The sequence below is a fragment of the Vigna radiata genome, chromosome 3, assembly GCF_000741045.1.
Source record: "Vigna radiata var. radiata cultivar VC1973A chromosome 3, Vradiata_ver6, whole genome shotgun sequence".
NCBI classification, from domain to species: Eukaryota; Viridiplantae; Streptophyta; class Magnoliopsida; order Fabales; family Fabaceae; genus Vigna; species Vigna radiata.
The window spans coordinates 9,974,328-9,990,663 of record NC_028353.1 but is presented as its reverse complement, the minus strand read 5'-3'; the positions used below and the strand labels follow the sequence as shown (position 1 = coordinate 9,990,663).

General features: G+C 35.5%; 1 protein-coding gene across 7 annotated transcripts; it reads right to left on the bottom strand.

The window, feature by feature from the left end:
- Positions 1-5,542: 5,542 nt before the first annotated feature.
- LOC106756717 (ultraviolet-B receptor UVR8) lies at positions 5,543-14,236 on the bottom strand. Of its 7 annotated transcripts, none has more exons than XM_014639258.2 (12): positions 13,865-14,235; positions 9,400-9,473; positions 9,231-9,315; positions 8,863-8,994; positions 8,414-8,638; positions 8,207-8,251; positions 8,006-8,122; positions 7,779-7,822; positions 7,405-7,587; positions 7,168-7,258; positions 6,142-6,185; positions 5,543-5,975 (listed from the first exon to the last, which is right to left on the bottom strand). In XM_014639258.2, exons 1-12 carry the CDS (start codon positions 14,052-14,054, stop codon positions 5,853-5,855), a joined length of 1,353 nt encoding a protein of 450 aa, XP_014494744.1. In that variant the 5' UTR covers positions 14,055-14,235; the 3' UTR covers positions 5,543-5,852. The 7 variants fall into 7 exon arrangements, with proteins under 7 accessions (XP_014494744.1, XP_014494745.1, XP_014494746.1 ...); XM_014639259.2 differs by having other exon boundaries at positions 8,207-8,245; XM_014639260.2 differs by having other exon boundaries at positions 6,152-6,185; positions 8,006-8,251; positions 13,865-14,236.
- Between the last annotated feature and the right edge of the window lie 2,100 nt (positions 14,237-16,336).

Sequence of the window (16,336 nt, the reverse complement as noted above, 5' to 3'; positions counted from 1 at the left end):
ATATAAACTAAATCCTACACCAATTCTCACAAATTTTATTTCAAAATTCATTCTCGTTTACTTCCAAATTCACTCAAATAAACAGTAAAAAAAATTACCCTCAAATTCACCCAATCACTCTCCTCTAATCACCTCCTGTCACCCTCAAGTGAACACACCCTAAAAGTATAATTATGTAATTTTTTAATTGAAATTTTAAAAAACAACATGAACATATGTTTTTGGGACAAAGTAATAATAAAACGTTAAGTTTAAGAATTTTAATAAAAAAATTGAAAATTGAAATATTTTTTATTGTAAATAGTACACTTTGAAAATCTAAATCGATAATTTAGTGAAGATTGTAGGCGAAAACAAAAGAGAATATATTTCATGAAGTTGACTTTTGTGTTTATGATTGATTTTTTTTTCCAACAATGCTATCAACCGTATGCATCATTTACTACTATTTTTGTCATTGTATTTTATTTGCACAAACTGTAGAGTTTATAGTTTATTGGGTGTTGCCAAAACAGTACTCGACGTGTTATTCTATGTTTGCTTTCTTGACTAAAGGCTTTTTTTTTAATTTTTTTAATTGCATTATATTTTGTTTCTTTTTTTAAGAAATGCGTCAAATTCAAAGTCTTGCAAAAATTCAATGTTAGGAAGGAATTATTTCCTATATAAAATATGTGAGAGCATATATATACGTATAGATAAATTGCATGTATTTAATAATATATGTATGTTAAATCTCAATTTTTTTTTAATTTAAAGGGATTGTGAGGTTTATAAAAGAAAATAAAGGGGGAGATAATAGTATTAATGATAAAAGTTAACTAATTTCATTATAAAACATTACTTTACGTATTTTAAATTGTTTTCTCAATAATAATCCTTGTGTTTATATGATGCAAGGTTTATTTTTGGTTCAATTGTTATGGTTAACTGTTATAAACTTCTTTTGTAGTCATGTTCTAATTATGGGGTATTTTTAGTCCTATAAATAAATAAGTAATATCAGTTAAAATATTTGAATGAATATTTTTAATAAAAATCACAAAAATTTTTATTTTATTTTATTTCGTTTGAGTGACGGGTGTATCCAAGCCTACAAAATAAATGTATGGAACATTTTGCCTTTTAGATAAGTTTGTTAAACTAAATTAAAATTAGTCAAAATCTAAAGTTGCTTTTAGTGAAAACTTTAGGGGAAACTTGTTTTATTGATAACATTAAAATAAAAAAGAATTTGTTATTTACTTATTTATTTATTCATTATTGAATTGGAATTATAATATTACGATGTTATGTACAAAGCTTATGAAAAATCTTTTTATTTGTCATCGTTTTAGTTTTTAAAGATTATATTAGTGTAATTTCATGGTTGTGAAAAAAGAAGGTAGTTTCCGACCTGACAGACATGTTTAGAAAGGTTTTAAAAAAGCCGCAGAGGTGATGAGGTTGAGAATATGATGTGTATAATAATAATGAAAGTTGAAGAGAAAACTTAGAAAAGATGTACGAAAGGTTGACAACAATGTCCATTCCACTGGAAGAAGATGAAGATAAGAACATAGAATCGTTGAAGCCTCGAGTCTCACCATTTGCTCACCAATCATCTAGAACATTGGTTGACTAACCAATAAAATGAAATAACAATGGATCTTAGAAAAAAAAATAACAATAATAATAATATAAAAATAGTAGTAGTAATAACAATAATAATGATGATAATGGTCAACACCTTTCCACCAACTAGCCATTAATAGGGACTCTAAAAAAATCCAGACTAAATAAAATTACCACATAAACTATTTAAAACATTTTTACATTAAATTTATTCATTGAGTTTATTTAAATACAGTATACATTTTCAAATAAATGGGTTGGTGCATTAAAATTAACCGATCAATTTTTTTTCTTAGTTTAAAAAACCAAAACTAGTATAAATATATTTTAATTTTATAATTATTGTCAAAATTATTGTATAATTATAATTTTGATATTCATGCTTCAGTTATTGATTTTGTTTATAAAATTTAGTTTCACATAATTTTAAATGAACATTGTACCCTAAGTAGTCGGTAGGACCCCCAGACCAACCGGCCACACTAGACTTCGATCTCGACAGCTAGAATAACCTTTGAGAGAAAAACTCTGAAGAATTTCATCTAACACCACTAACGCACGACCGGTAGTCATAACCGGGCGCAGGTCAGTTCAAGAGTGCCTGCATGACTAATAGCCATGCCGGGCACCGCCCGTCCGTAGGCAACTTCGCCCTGTCTTTGCGAAACGTGTATAACCGAGGCGACGAACCATACTCTGCTGTGATGTCTGCATGACTGTCAATAGTCATGGCCGGACGTAAACCGGCCCGAAAGAAACCGAAGAATTCACATGGTCGTCAAATCTTTTCTTGTTACACCACAAAGACGGCCGTCAGATGTCCGGTCAGTGGCAATTAACGAAAGTCTTACAAGCAACGTCAGATTAAGGTAAGACCAGATTAGCCTCAATAGGCTTGCAATTGGGCCTTGATTAAGATCCCACTAATCACTGGCCCATGGAAAAAACTATAAATAAGAGTCAAAGGTAAGAGGTAGGCAGACACATTAAATGCACATTTATTTCACTCTCTCTCTATCACTAACTTCTAAAACTGAACATTGACTTGAGCGTCAGAGTGCTTTTAACAGGTACCCGACCGGACATCCCAGGAGGACAGCGCGAGCGGCGAACACTAGGAGGAGCCGGGCGGACGGTTGTGAAGGATTCAGATTGACCCAGACCCACAAAGCAGAAACAAACATCAAGTTGTTTTAAGTAAATTTTTAAACTTTTTTAATGTATATTCAGTCTAACAAAAGGATTTATATTTTAATGTTTATTGCTCACGTGGAGATTAATAAAAAAACGTTTAAATAGCAATTGAATAAAATTAAGACGGTTTGAGTGATCTATACAACGAGTTTTTTATTTTTATCTCATCAATCTTTCTCTTTGTGTATATTATTTTTCTATTTATTTTCTTCGGATTCAACATATTTTTCATGTTCAAGTGAAATTTTTTTTTCACATGTGAGTCATCAATATGAGCCTCAATTTATTAGTGATCAAAATAAAATAAAATGATCACTTTTGTGATGTTTTTATGTGTAGATAGAACATCATGTAAAGCTAGAGGCGTTTTGGTCTATTAAGAACCTTTAGAGATATTTTATGGATTAAAACATTGAATTTGTATGTTGTTGGTTTGAGATTTCTGAATTTCTAAATTGACATGTTGTTGTGGGTATGAAACATTGAATTGGTTTGGTATGATTGAGATTTTTTGAAAAAATACAAATTTTGGTCTTTGAATTATGCAGACTCTCTAGCAAGAAGTATACTCATCGAGTGAGTCTATGAAATTCAATTTTTTGGAGAGCTTTGACTGCTAGGTGAGGGTTCCGTTGATTGACGATGCCAAAGTAAAAGAGCTTATTAACTTTGTGGACAAGAGTATTCTCACTAGGAAACTTTAAAGTCACAAAACTAACTGACTTGACTATCATTGGACGCTACCTGACATCGTTGGACGAATTTTATCACATAAAATATGGAGAGCTTTAGTAGTGTTTTTGTTGGACATGCACTGGGTAATTTATTATGAAAATTGTTTCAGTGCTAGAGTCGCTCGACAAGACGTTCATTAAGCGAGTGGGCTTCCAAACACTCCTCGTTGAGCGAGTGTATGCTTCTGCCGAGTGAGACTAACAAAGTTTTTCAAATTTTCAATTTTCTTAGATTTATGTTTTTATGAGATAGTTTTGATGATAATGGGATGATGTTAGTACTATAACTATTTGTGGATGTGAACTGCATTAGGATGGTGTACACTAATCTAAGGTGGATTAGGCTTAAATTTCTGTCATGTATGCATTGATGTAAGGATTTAGTATTTGAAATTATCCTAACACTCTAATAACCATCCATACTCATATAGAGGAAGATGAGTTATTTGTAAGAGTAGCAGGAAGTTCTAGTCTTTGAACAAATCTAGGGTTCATATGATGGTGAAAAGACTAACTTTGTGTTTGGTAGGGCGAAATCTATTGGTAATGGTTCTGCAAAGCAATAGAAATCAACACAAGTGCAAAACTCTTCAAAGTATGATATTAATACATGTATCCAGATAATTGAATCTAGAATAATATTTGTTTGTGTAACGTATGTATTTGTGAATGCTTGATATGTAATATAACATGAATTTTAGATATATATATATAACATCTCTTTTGTAAATTATCTTACCCTTTTGTTGAGTTGATTAGTTTTATATTTGTTTTCGTCTTTTGCAATGATCATCTTTATTAATGTAAACAAACAAGAAAGCTAAGTATTGATCTATCTCGAGAGTTATAATGGAGCTACTTAGTTCTTAGAAGTTTGTAATATCTTTTTGGAAAGACATTGTTCTATTTTATGTTATAAATCTTTAGATTCCTTAAATTGCACTCTTAACTTATGCTAGGTTACTACCATTATATTCTTTAATAACATTAATAGTCTACTCTAATTACGAATTATCTATTTTTAACATTAAATTTTGTAATATTTATTTTAGTCATATTACACTGTTAAAACGAGATATTGTGTTACTGTCCAAAATTCTTATCAAACGCGCTCATTAAAAAACGATGAAGTTGCCATTGGTCAACTTTTATATGTACTATCTATATAACTAGTAATGTCCTGTCAATAGATATTACATTAGGATAAAATTTAATTGCAATACTAAATGTATCAGTTCTGTAATTAAGTATTAAAGGTTTATGTCAAATATATGGCGATATTAACGTAATATTTTATTATTGATATGAAATTCTAATTCTTTTTTTTTTTTTAAGATGGCAACATAAGTTTTATAAATTACACATGGTAGTGATTTGTTTGGTCAACCCTTTAACAGAGACAGCAACTACATTAGCGAATTACGTGCTTGGTACTTAACAGGTTCTTAAATGTCAATCTCTTGGCAAAATATAAAGTGAGACTCAACCGTAGGAGCTGTTAAGAACAGGATAAGTGTTTCTTCATTCACTGGACAAGATCTTGCTTAACGCTACTCCACCGTCCCTATGCCGTCACAAGAGACTATGTTCCTTAGATGACAGGTATAGCCATGCCTAAAATCCGCAGAAAGCAGCTTCTGTTATTTGACTTTGACTCCTTGAATAATGTAAGGATTGTGACTACATCTAACATGTCTCACTATTGTTTACGCAAGAAATATATTTCACATCTTCAACTCTGTTACGAAACATTTATAGAAATATTTTTTAAGAACTACGTCCAAATACAAATCTGTAGTTATATTCTCCTTTTTCAAAGTTTACAGAGCCAAACTGGTCAAAAATATATACAGAAATTTTCCGAGAAATCAAAATGTTTCTTATTCTGAACTAAAGTATATTATTTGTCCATACATTTAGCCAATGAAAAGTTTGTGTGAGAATATATATAAACACAATCTATAGAACCACCTCGTATAAGTGCATGGAGTGCTAGCTTCTACGGTATGTAATTACAGTGGTTAATTTATACAATTAAAAAAGAAAATATACACTATGAAGACTAATTGTTACATAGATGAAAAGGACCCAATATTTTCCTTCCCAAACCAGAAATCAGTATTGGATAGGCAGTCATGATATGATGAATCACACCATGAAAGAATGCAAGCATGTATATATACACATGTCATATGTATACCACTACTATATGTACATATACATATGCATATGGCTTCTTGGTCTTACAAAATAAAAGAACAGCTAGCTAACAAAATTGGGTCATGAGCATTGACATGACATGACATGACATCAGGTGGGGGACTCCGCCAGAAGAAGAGTATGCCACCAGCCACATGCAACGTTTTTAGCTAAGCAACCTTCGATAGTGACTTCAGAAGGGATGTTACGGTCAATCACGTCCCCAAGGCCCAACTGCCACATTCAGAAATTAAAACTTAGAATGGAGTACAAGAATGCCAATAATAAGGCAAGATGCACTCAATGGACGAATGTGGTCTCATAGAAATTGCAACGATATTGATTGTTTAAATATGAAACTGAAAGGAGTCGCGTGAAACTGATAGTGCAATATAAGCACCTGTCCATACTTGTTCCATCCCCAGCAGAAGACTTTTCCCGTATCTTGAAGAAACAAAAGAACAAAAGAGAGCTAATAAGAAACTATTAATAATAGACATGCATGTTTCCACCTGATTTTTCTATCTTCGAATATAATCAAGATACAGCGTCAGTGTGCTCAACATGACATGTAACTAGCCTCGTAAGAGTCCAGCCAAAATGAAGAACCGTGTATTATGAAAGCAGAAACAGTAATGCACGGACTGAATTTAGAACTTTATTGTTACATTATTGTAGAAATATATTCATCTGGTAAGCTTACTAAATAACAGAGACTACATTTAACAACTTTGCAGTCAATCAACCCGAATTTTTTTTTACTTATCTGTCATAAAGAATATTTCTCTCATTAACACCATTTCATAATAGCATCAGCTTCTCACATTTTTAATTAGAAAAAAAAAAAATACTGTTTCAATATTTTCTGTCGCTCCATTCCAGTCAGTTGTATTGGCAAAAGGAAATGCAACCAAAGGATAAATAACAATCTCAAAACCTTTTGACAGACACTAAAGAATAAATTATGAAGGAAAAAGGATAATGTTAAGGGCTCACTGTCGTCCATATTTGAACATTCGCACCTTCAAGATATATAAGAAAAGAGATGAAGAGGAGAAAAAAAGCAGGGTGTCCAGTCTAGCAGTGTTTAGATATGCATTAATGTGACTTCAATCTTAGGATCTGTTTGGAAAACGTCTTCATAAATATTTCTAAAAAAGAAAAAGTAAGAAGAAAATATAAATGATTTTCTCTATTAGCTTGCATATAAACTAATTCTATAGAATTTCATATAAGTTTTTAAATTTTTTATCTTTAAATTATGTACAAAGTAACTTTAACTTATGAAAAGATACATTTTACTTTTTTCCTTCTTATTTTGCTCTACTATATTTGCTATGGAAACGTTTATCTAAGAAGAACCTTAGAAGAATGCCTTTGCCTACATGGTTATGAAAATTCCATTTACAGTTGTGTTATAGTATACCTGTTATTAGAGCAGAGTGGCGCGCCCCACAAGATATCCTCTTAACGTTGACATTTTCCAAGCTCGGACAATCCAGGAGCCTTGGTATAGTCTGTTGGGAATTCAAAATTAAAATTAATATCACGGAACGACTCGATACAACAAACCAAGGTAACAGCAATAATGACATTGATAGCCATTATGCACTGGTGTATTATAATCACATTTTTGTGTTTCAATGGGATGGCAAGGGTATACCTCAGCTTGGTCAGAGCCAGTTCCCAGCTGCCCAAACTGGTTTCCACCAAATGCATATACATCACCATCAGCAGATGTACACACAGTGTGCCACAGTCCTGCAGCAACCCCCTCTATTCGAATACCCAATAAGGAAGATACACAAGTCGGACTCAGTTCATCATCTGTACTTCCTTGCCCACACTTATCCAAAACAAGATTCCATTAACTTAGTATAACAAGCATTAGCATGAATCCCAAGCAAGCTAGCACAGATTAGAACACCCCAGAGGAATTTATTTACAATTAACACTGATGAAATTTAACTTCCAAATCGGACAAGAAATTTGGGTAGATAAAAAGACCAAAGACGTCCCAAGTTCACCTTAAATTACCTGTCCATAGAGTCCCCAACCAAATGTAAGCACAGCTCCAGCATCTGTAAGTTGAACAGGAAGATATTTGGATATCATAATATATGACTAGTAAAATTCACGTAACTGGTAGCGAAGAATTAAGAAATAATAAGCAACTATGGAAGTTGTGTCTTATTTTCTATATTGAAAATTAGTAAGTAACTTTATTTTCACTTGAGATACCAAATACACTTGTACACATTTACCTGTTATTACTGCACTGTGTCGACCTCCGCAGGCAATGGCCTTTATATAAGTTCCTGGCACTCTGAAATTTTGTCCCTCTGAACTCATGCTTCCTCGAGCCAGTGACAACGTCATATCTTTACCATAAGAAGAGGTATTAATACAAGGAACTAGATGAGGAGAGGACACCATTCGTATTCTAGAACCCAAACCAAGCTGACCTTCACCTCCATAGCCCCAACCCCACACCTGTCCTATATCTGAAACTTCCAGAGAATTATAATCAAGAACATGTTTTAGATTGCATAACAGATCTCCATAGCGCACAAAAAAATTCTACAACCAAAAGATTATCACATTATATACAAAAAAACGTACACAAGACTTTTGACCTTGGTTAACAAATAGTCCTTCAATAAAGTCAATACCTGACAATGCTAAGGTATGGCGACCACCAGCAGCAACACTTGCTATCCTTATGCCTGGGTTTAGTGTGACAAGACACGGCAACGCTGTCAGCGTATCATCACTGGAAGAAGAGGTTTCAGCTGTTTGCTTTGATGAAGACACTCTTCTTCTCTTTGTACTTTCTTCTCCACTGGTACTAGAAGCAGTTCCTCCAGTAGACTTTGAGCCTTGAGAATGAGGGCTTACTGTAGCAAAACATTCTACATCACTTAGACGGATAAAGGCTAAGTACACCTTTTCGATAATCATAAAGGGGCAAAACTCTTTTGTTCTTGAGTTTTCAAGCACTATCCTGTATCATAATAGTTTCTATCTTTTACTTCTTCAAGTACACTTTGACTACCTTAAATCACCTCCTAGGAGGGACAGTAGCCATGGAGAAATGGCAATTGTAAGAGGTCAAACATACCTTGCTCCGTCAAGAATAAGGTTTGCCTTCCTGGTACATCCTTTTCAGGGCTCACCCCAGTTAATGATTCACCAAACACCTTCCCAGAGGGAACACATTCCCTCCATCCCCAAGTATAAACTTCTCCACAATCTGCATAGGACCAGCAAACCAGGTATGTAGGATGATAGAAGTAAGAAAAACAAGTTTTATGGACAGACAATGTCTTGGATCCGTTTTAGATTAATTACTTTTTTTAATCTGCAAGTGTTGGATAATTTATCCAACAGGACAAACCTTCCTATACAACATTAATTTATCCCTTCTCATTTTAATCACATTGTATAGTGTTCTTTCCCTGGCAAGGAAGATAAGTAAGTGATTCTTACCAGTGACAGCAACACAATGCGCCCATCCAGCTGCAGCTTTTACAATAGTCACTTCAGTTGGAAGAGGGAAAGGCTCTGGAATTTCCTTTATAAAGATACTATAAAATGTCAGTAGAGTGAAAAAGAAACAGGAGAGAGAACATTGTCACTCTATATGGTTACGCATTACCCCATGTTTTCCAGATGTAACATAGCTTTGGCCCAAATCATCTGATGAACCCCATGTTATGAGCTTTCCGGGCTCTGATTAAGGAACAAAGTATGAGAAATTATGAATCCTTTATCTTAATAAAATGTAAAAAGAAAAGGGGAGCCTGAAGTGATAGAAGGCAGAAAGAAAAGCATTTCCTTCAAAAAAGAATAAATCAAGAAAGAACAGCGCTGACATTAAGTACCAATGCAACATCATTTAAAAAAAAAAAAAAAAACTACACTCATACAGTCGTATTGAAAACATTAAACATGCCTGCATATTAGAAAACAAAGCAACAATGTGTTAGGTTCCTTTACTCAAGGACCGTAACAGATGGAAACCCAATCACACACTTCACCAGAAAAGAAGCAATGGTATGAATATAACTATATTATTATGTAAAATATAGATGAACAGAAATAACAAGTGAGTATCCCCACCCAAGGAAGCCTCCCTTCCTCCACTGGAAAGGTCCAGTCTCTACCCAAAAGGCACAAAATATCTGATCTCCTCTCCCTCTATTCTCTTTGTTTATTTGTACTCTCTCCTCTAACAAACTGGTCTCTCTCTTCTAACCGACTAATCTCTCTCCTCTAAGAGACTTTTAATTGTCTAACATTACCCTCTATGTTCCTGCACTGTAACACTTCTCAGAGGGGTGTACATGGGTTTGTTGTCCTGCAATTCAGTTGGTAAAGCTCTCTCCACCTGATGGTCTCCTACAGCTACCATCCTTTTGCTATTATTCAAATCCTGATATGCTCCTTCTTGGCAAAGCTGCTGCAATATCTCCACTTGTTCAGAAAACATTTCATTTTTGTGGCTTTCCCTCCTCAAAAGCATCTGATAATCTGCTAACTGGTTATCTTTGGCAGCCTTGAGCGAAGCGAGCTCGACTCGCAATTCGTTGACTTGTCCAAGAAGCTCTTCCTTCTCGATCTTCAAGTGCTTTGTAACCTCTGCTGCAGCGGATAACTAATTGATGAATTTCAGTTGTTGTTCGTCGTTAAGGTGTTCTAGATCAGATAGTTTCTTAGTCTTGACTTCGGTATATTTGTCATGGAACTTCGTGTACAGCACTTCCATTGCACGCACAAAGTGTAGTGAGTTAATTTGAATTTGAAGACTATCTTCCTTCAACGGAATTCGATGGTTTATTTTCCTCTCAGGTAGCAGCCCCTTGGGTTCTTGAAACACCCCCTTGAACTCTGCCAAAAGCTGTTGCAATCCCGCTTCCTGCACTGGTGCTACTCTCTTTGCTTCCCAGTCTTCTTCAGTCATTTCTGCTTGGCTTAGGTCCCAACCTAGAGGCATGGTTTCTATCTCTTTTTCTTTTAAGAGAACTTGGGGTGTCACCATTCTATGTGTTAAGGTGGGATCTCCTTTTATCTCCACATCTTTTCCTTCTTGCTTCACCTTCATAATCAGTTGTCCCCAATCCACTTTAATCTCTCCTAAGGAAGCTAACCAAGTGATTCCTAATATCACATCCACACCGCCTAACTCAAAGAAATACAATTTATCTTTGACCTCCAAACTATTTAATTTCACGGGGACTTCTGTGCAATACCCAGTGGTCACTTTCTTTTGCCCATCTCCCAAGCACACTTTATAAGGACGTGTGTTGGTGGTTTCCAAACCCAATTCATTCACCAAACTAGTGGATATAAAACTATGACTAGCTCCACTGTCAATTAATACCATAACTCTCCTCCCTTTTATCCAGCCTTGCAACTTCATAGTATTAGATTGCGTGAGTTCTCCGGCAGACAACCCCAAGAATTCCATCGCCATTTGTTCCATCTTGACATTCTTGCCTGTTTCGTCTTCTCCATCCTCCTCAGTCAATATCATGACACACATACTTCTCTCTGCACAGCGATAGCCAGGACTGTAAGGTCCGCCGCAGTGGAAGCAAGGTCCTTCTTCACGTCTCTTAATATATTCTAGATAGGGTAGAGTTCTTACCCCACGGCCTTGGTTGTTTCCCCCTCCACTGCTACCAACTTTGGAGCTCGTATTATTCGAGATGTCTTCCTTCTTTGAGCCATGCCCTCCGCTGGCGTTCATGGGTGCCTCCGATGCTTCTCGATATGTTTCCACGACTGCTCCGGAACTTGCGGAATATCGTCCCCATGTCGTCCCTCCTTTTCCTCCCGTTCCGCCACTCCCTCGTGATCCCGGCCCCGCCTGTTCGATCTCTCGAGCTCGCTCCATTGCCATCAACAAATCGTGTGGATCGTGCGGTCTCACCAGGTTTCGCAGTCCTTCCTGCAACCCAGCGAAAAAATATCCCAATAATTGCTCCTCATTCACTCCCGCTGCCTGCGCCACCAAAAATTCGAACTCCTGGATGTACACGTCGATGCTTCCAGTCTGTCGTACGGCGGCCAATTTCTCAAAAATGGTGCCTCGGTTCAATCCGCCGAACCTCCGCGTCAGCGCCTCTGTAAATAGCTTCCACGTTGGGTGTTTGGTTTTCTTCCTCCAGAAGCGGAACCAGTAGCTCGTGCCTCCCTCCATACATATATAAACCAACTTCATCTTCTCCTTCTCTATTACGCTTTGGATGTCAAAGAACTTTTTAGCCTTTGCGACCCAACCCGTGGGGTCAGTACCTTCAAAAGTTGGTAGCTCAACGCGCTTCGTCCAGCTACGTTGTACTTTGCTCCGGTCGTCTTCCGATTCTTCCTCCGAACTCTCCGATAACCGTCGCTCTCGATCGGCATTGATAGAACGACTCCCTTCGGAGCTTCGTTCTTGATTCCCAGATCGTCGTTCGAAAGCTCTTCGGAACTCGAGAGTCATCGCTCTTATTTCCACTTTCAACTCTTCCACAGTTGATTCCACAGCCGCCATTCGTCCCTCCATTCTTCTCCGCTACAGCTCACTCCTCCCCCCTCCGAAGAGATCCGGCAGGTCAGACCAAATCTGTTAGGTTCCTTTACTCAAGGACCGTAACAGATGGAAACCCACTCACACACTCTCACCAGAAAAGAAGCAATTGTATGAATATAACTATATTATTATGTAAAATATAGATGAACAGAAATAACAAGTGAGTATCCCCACCCAAGGAAGCCTCCCTTCCTCCACTGGAAGGGTCCAGTCTCTACCCAAAAGGCACAAAATATCTTATCTCCCCTCCCTCTATTCTCTTTGTTTATTTATACTCTCTCCTCTAACAAACTGGTCTCTCTCTTCTAACCGACTAATCTCTCTCCTCTAACAGACTTTTAATTGTCTAACACAATGTAGAACAAATATAATCTTCAAAACGTAGGACACACACACACACACGTGTGTGTGTTTGTGTGTATTGAACATCACTTGAATTATTTAAATTGAAAATTAAGATTTATACATTCAAAATTATCTACAAACAAGATTAAAGTGCAAAAAGGATCTAATTCATTTTATTCCTTTCTTAATCATTATCATTGAAAAAGACATTTTAACCGAGATTCATTTAAAGACAAAATACCAATTTCAAAAAATTTCACATTATAGGAAGATATAATACGGGAATAAATAAAAATATTTCTAATAATACATATACAACATAAATATTTTTTATTATATAAGATATGTTCCTTATTTCCATAATTGTAATAGGAATTTGAAAATAAATTTGAGTTTTGAATACATCATTATACATTTTACCATACAAGTTGGACAGAAAGAGCTGGGTTTTTTTGTATGATTTGAGCTACATAACAAAATAGGTTTAAAGGTGTTATTTGTATTGTAAAATTGACAATCTTTAATATGTACTCCTAAATTTTAAAACCCCAATAATGCCTGCATTCTGTAAATACTCAAACTTCCCTCGTCGGTCTACCTGTTTGGGTGACGAGACTGCGAGATAAAAGTTTAGATATTAATAAAATTCATCGACAAAAGGTGAGATGCCTTAGAAGTCAGAGGCAAAACAAAACATTGTCAATTCTACCAGGACGAAAAATCCCATGAACCCTAACAAAATATTAGCCATAAAAGACTAAGAATAGCAAATAACAGCAAAAGTTCCAAACACAAAAATTCAATCAAACAAGTGCCATATTCGGCAAAAACACTGGAATCAATTATTCCCACGGCAGTTCCAATTCCATGTGCTATTCTTCAAAATTAACCCTTCCAAAATATCAATTTCGCCGTATTTTAAAATAAATGGAAAGAATTCTGCGGCAGCAAAAGCAAACACGCACACAAAGAATATCGATGAGAACAACATCAGAGTGTTAGCTCAGGCTACTGAACCTACTCCACTAAATTTATATTCCGACTCCACTAAAGTAAAAAGAAAAAACAGCACAGATAGATGTAATGAGAAGTAACTACAAAAAAAGGAAAAAAAAAAAAAAGGAGAGAGAAGCTTCGCCTCCTCGAACCTCCCAATTCAAAAAGAAAAATAATTAGAAAGAAAAATAAAGATAGGTACCAGAGATAGCCATGGCAAATCCACAACCGCCGCCGCAAACATCACTCCAAGAGTAACCAGACGGCGGAACCCTAACGAGGACCGGCGTCAGCAGCGGCGTCCTCTGCGGCAAAGCTCCGGGGAGGTAACCCCACATGTACACCAACATCTCCTTCTCCACTTGCATTGCTTCACTCCCCTCGCCATTCATGGCGATTCCCACACAAAGAACAAAATGGAATACCCAATGCAACAATTTTAAGCAAGAAAACAACTTTATTTTTATCTGTTTATTGTGAAAAAAAATAAAAAATAAAATAAAAAAAACCTCTCCCCTTTTTGTAGGGGTTTCCGTTTATATTTTTCTTTGCGGAAAGTGCCCAATCTTTTTCACTGCTGGTGCATAAAAGGGGCCGTATCATTTTCGGAGTAACGGGGTTGCCACATCAGACGCTCGTGTGTTTCAACTGACACGTGGCGCGTTTCTGGCCGCTACATCTTCCTTTCATTTCTGGCCAATATTTTGGCCGAACTTTCTCGAAGGTCTCAGCCCTCTGCTAACCCCGCGGCCCGACTGCGCTCCCATTTACCGTGGCCACTCTCTCCTTGCGCCACGTGTTCGTCGCTGGTAACATCCAATCATTGTGCTTTGCCACGTTTCGACTTCTCTGTGGGACATGTCAGCTGTGGGCCCGAGCGGAATCGAGAAAATGTGTGAGGTACGATGTGACGTGATGTGATGGCCTCATGGCGATGATTTTTGCAAATATTTTTGGTAGCTCTTCACCTTTCAGATTTTAATGGATTCTTCTTTTCCATTATTCTCAAAACTTCCTCTTACTGTTTATGCAAAATTAAGCTACGAAAATTAACTTTTTTAACATTGATTTTGCCATAAACTTTCTTACCATTTTCAAAACAGAACCTTATATTTCATCAACACAAACCTAACTCTACCAGGTATTTAGCTCCGGGGATTATAATTGAATGCGAAATATTTAAATCTTTTGATAAAAGCATAATTAAGAAAAATACTTCACAACTGATACTATATTTCCTTAAAGAGAAAACAGTATCATGTGATTGAACAGTGAGACAGCTATTGTTGTCTTTGTTGTTTTAATTGCGTAAACCTAAACATATGTTTAAATAATATATTAATAGAGAAAGAAAACCGAAATATTGTGTTTGTGTTTCAACATCACGAACCGTTTCTTGACCAAAGAGTCTCGTCGCTGTTGTGTTTGTAATTTATGTTAAGTTGCGAAATTGACAGTTGAAAGAGAGAAAAACGAGTGTCGTACATTGATTAGTACGTGGGTTGTTGGTAGATTAATACCACTTGTCCCACAAATTTCATTTTGAAAATTTGAAAATTAGGGCTTTTACGTATTCCAAATTTTGTTCACACACTTTTTTGTATTTCCATCTTTTACTATTGGAAAAATTAGGCAGAATATGTTTTGGATAGGGTTTCAAACTCTCCATGTGTGTTGGTTCCGAGATTTTTGACGTTGGGTTAAGATTTTTGGAATGCCAACATTTTAGTTTACATGAATAAGATGAAAAACATTATCATGTGGTTAGGTAATGCAAAATTTGTATTTTATATTTAAAAAAAAAAAGACACGAGATTCGTTACCTTTAATGCATCATCCAAACACAACGTGGGTGTTAACAAGCCACCTCTACTAGAAAACACCGTGCCTATTAACAGTTTAAAACATGGGCCCAGTTGCATGATGGGCCCATGATCGTCTGGCTGTGAATCCATCTTACGGTCTGTATTCCGAGATAGGGAAGAAAGCTGATAATTGAGTGCGGGTGGGCCAAGGATAACGTGATGGGCAAGTGATTATGGATCGTCCATTCAGTTCTATAGAGTCGCAGACAAATGTTACATAAGGCGCGAAATGCGGAGCGGCTAAAAGCGTTGGATGTTTGTTTTGACAATCTTTGAATCGTGTGGTGAGGAAAAGTTGCTGAACATTTTTTTTTCTCTCTGAGAATGGAGTATATTAAACTTGGTTTTATGAATAAGGAATTGATAGAACATTTGTTTTGATGTTCCTGGTATTTTATATTTTCAGTGTTTTAATGATTTTGTTACTATAGTTAAATATTTTACAATGATATTTTATTCGGTCGGGCTTCTGAGATTCTAATGCACATATAAATATATTTAAAAATAAATAAAAGTATATGTGTAAATGAAACAAAGCATATGAATGTTTTTTTATTTTTATTGATAATATAACATATATCAATTAATTTTGAAAACTAAAGAAATACATAAACATAATTTTAAAACATCTACGAGAGATAAATGTAATTTTTCAATTATTAAATTATTTTTTATAAAAAAATAATTATATATTTCAAAACATTACTTTTATTTTTCACGAATTTTATCTAGGTAATATTTTCATTAAAAAAGTTGATAAAATGAATCTCATTCGATTTAAAACAGGAGGGATATCTTTTTATTTATAA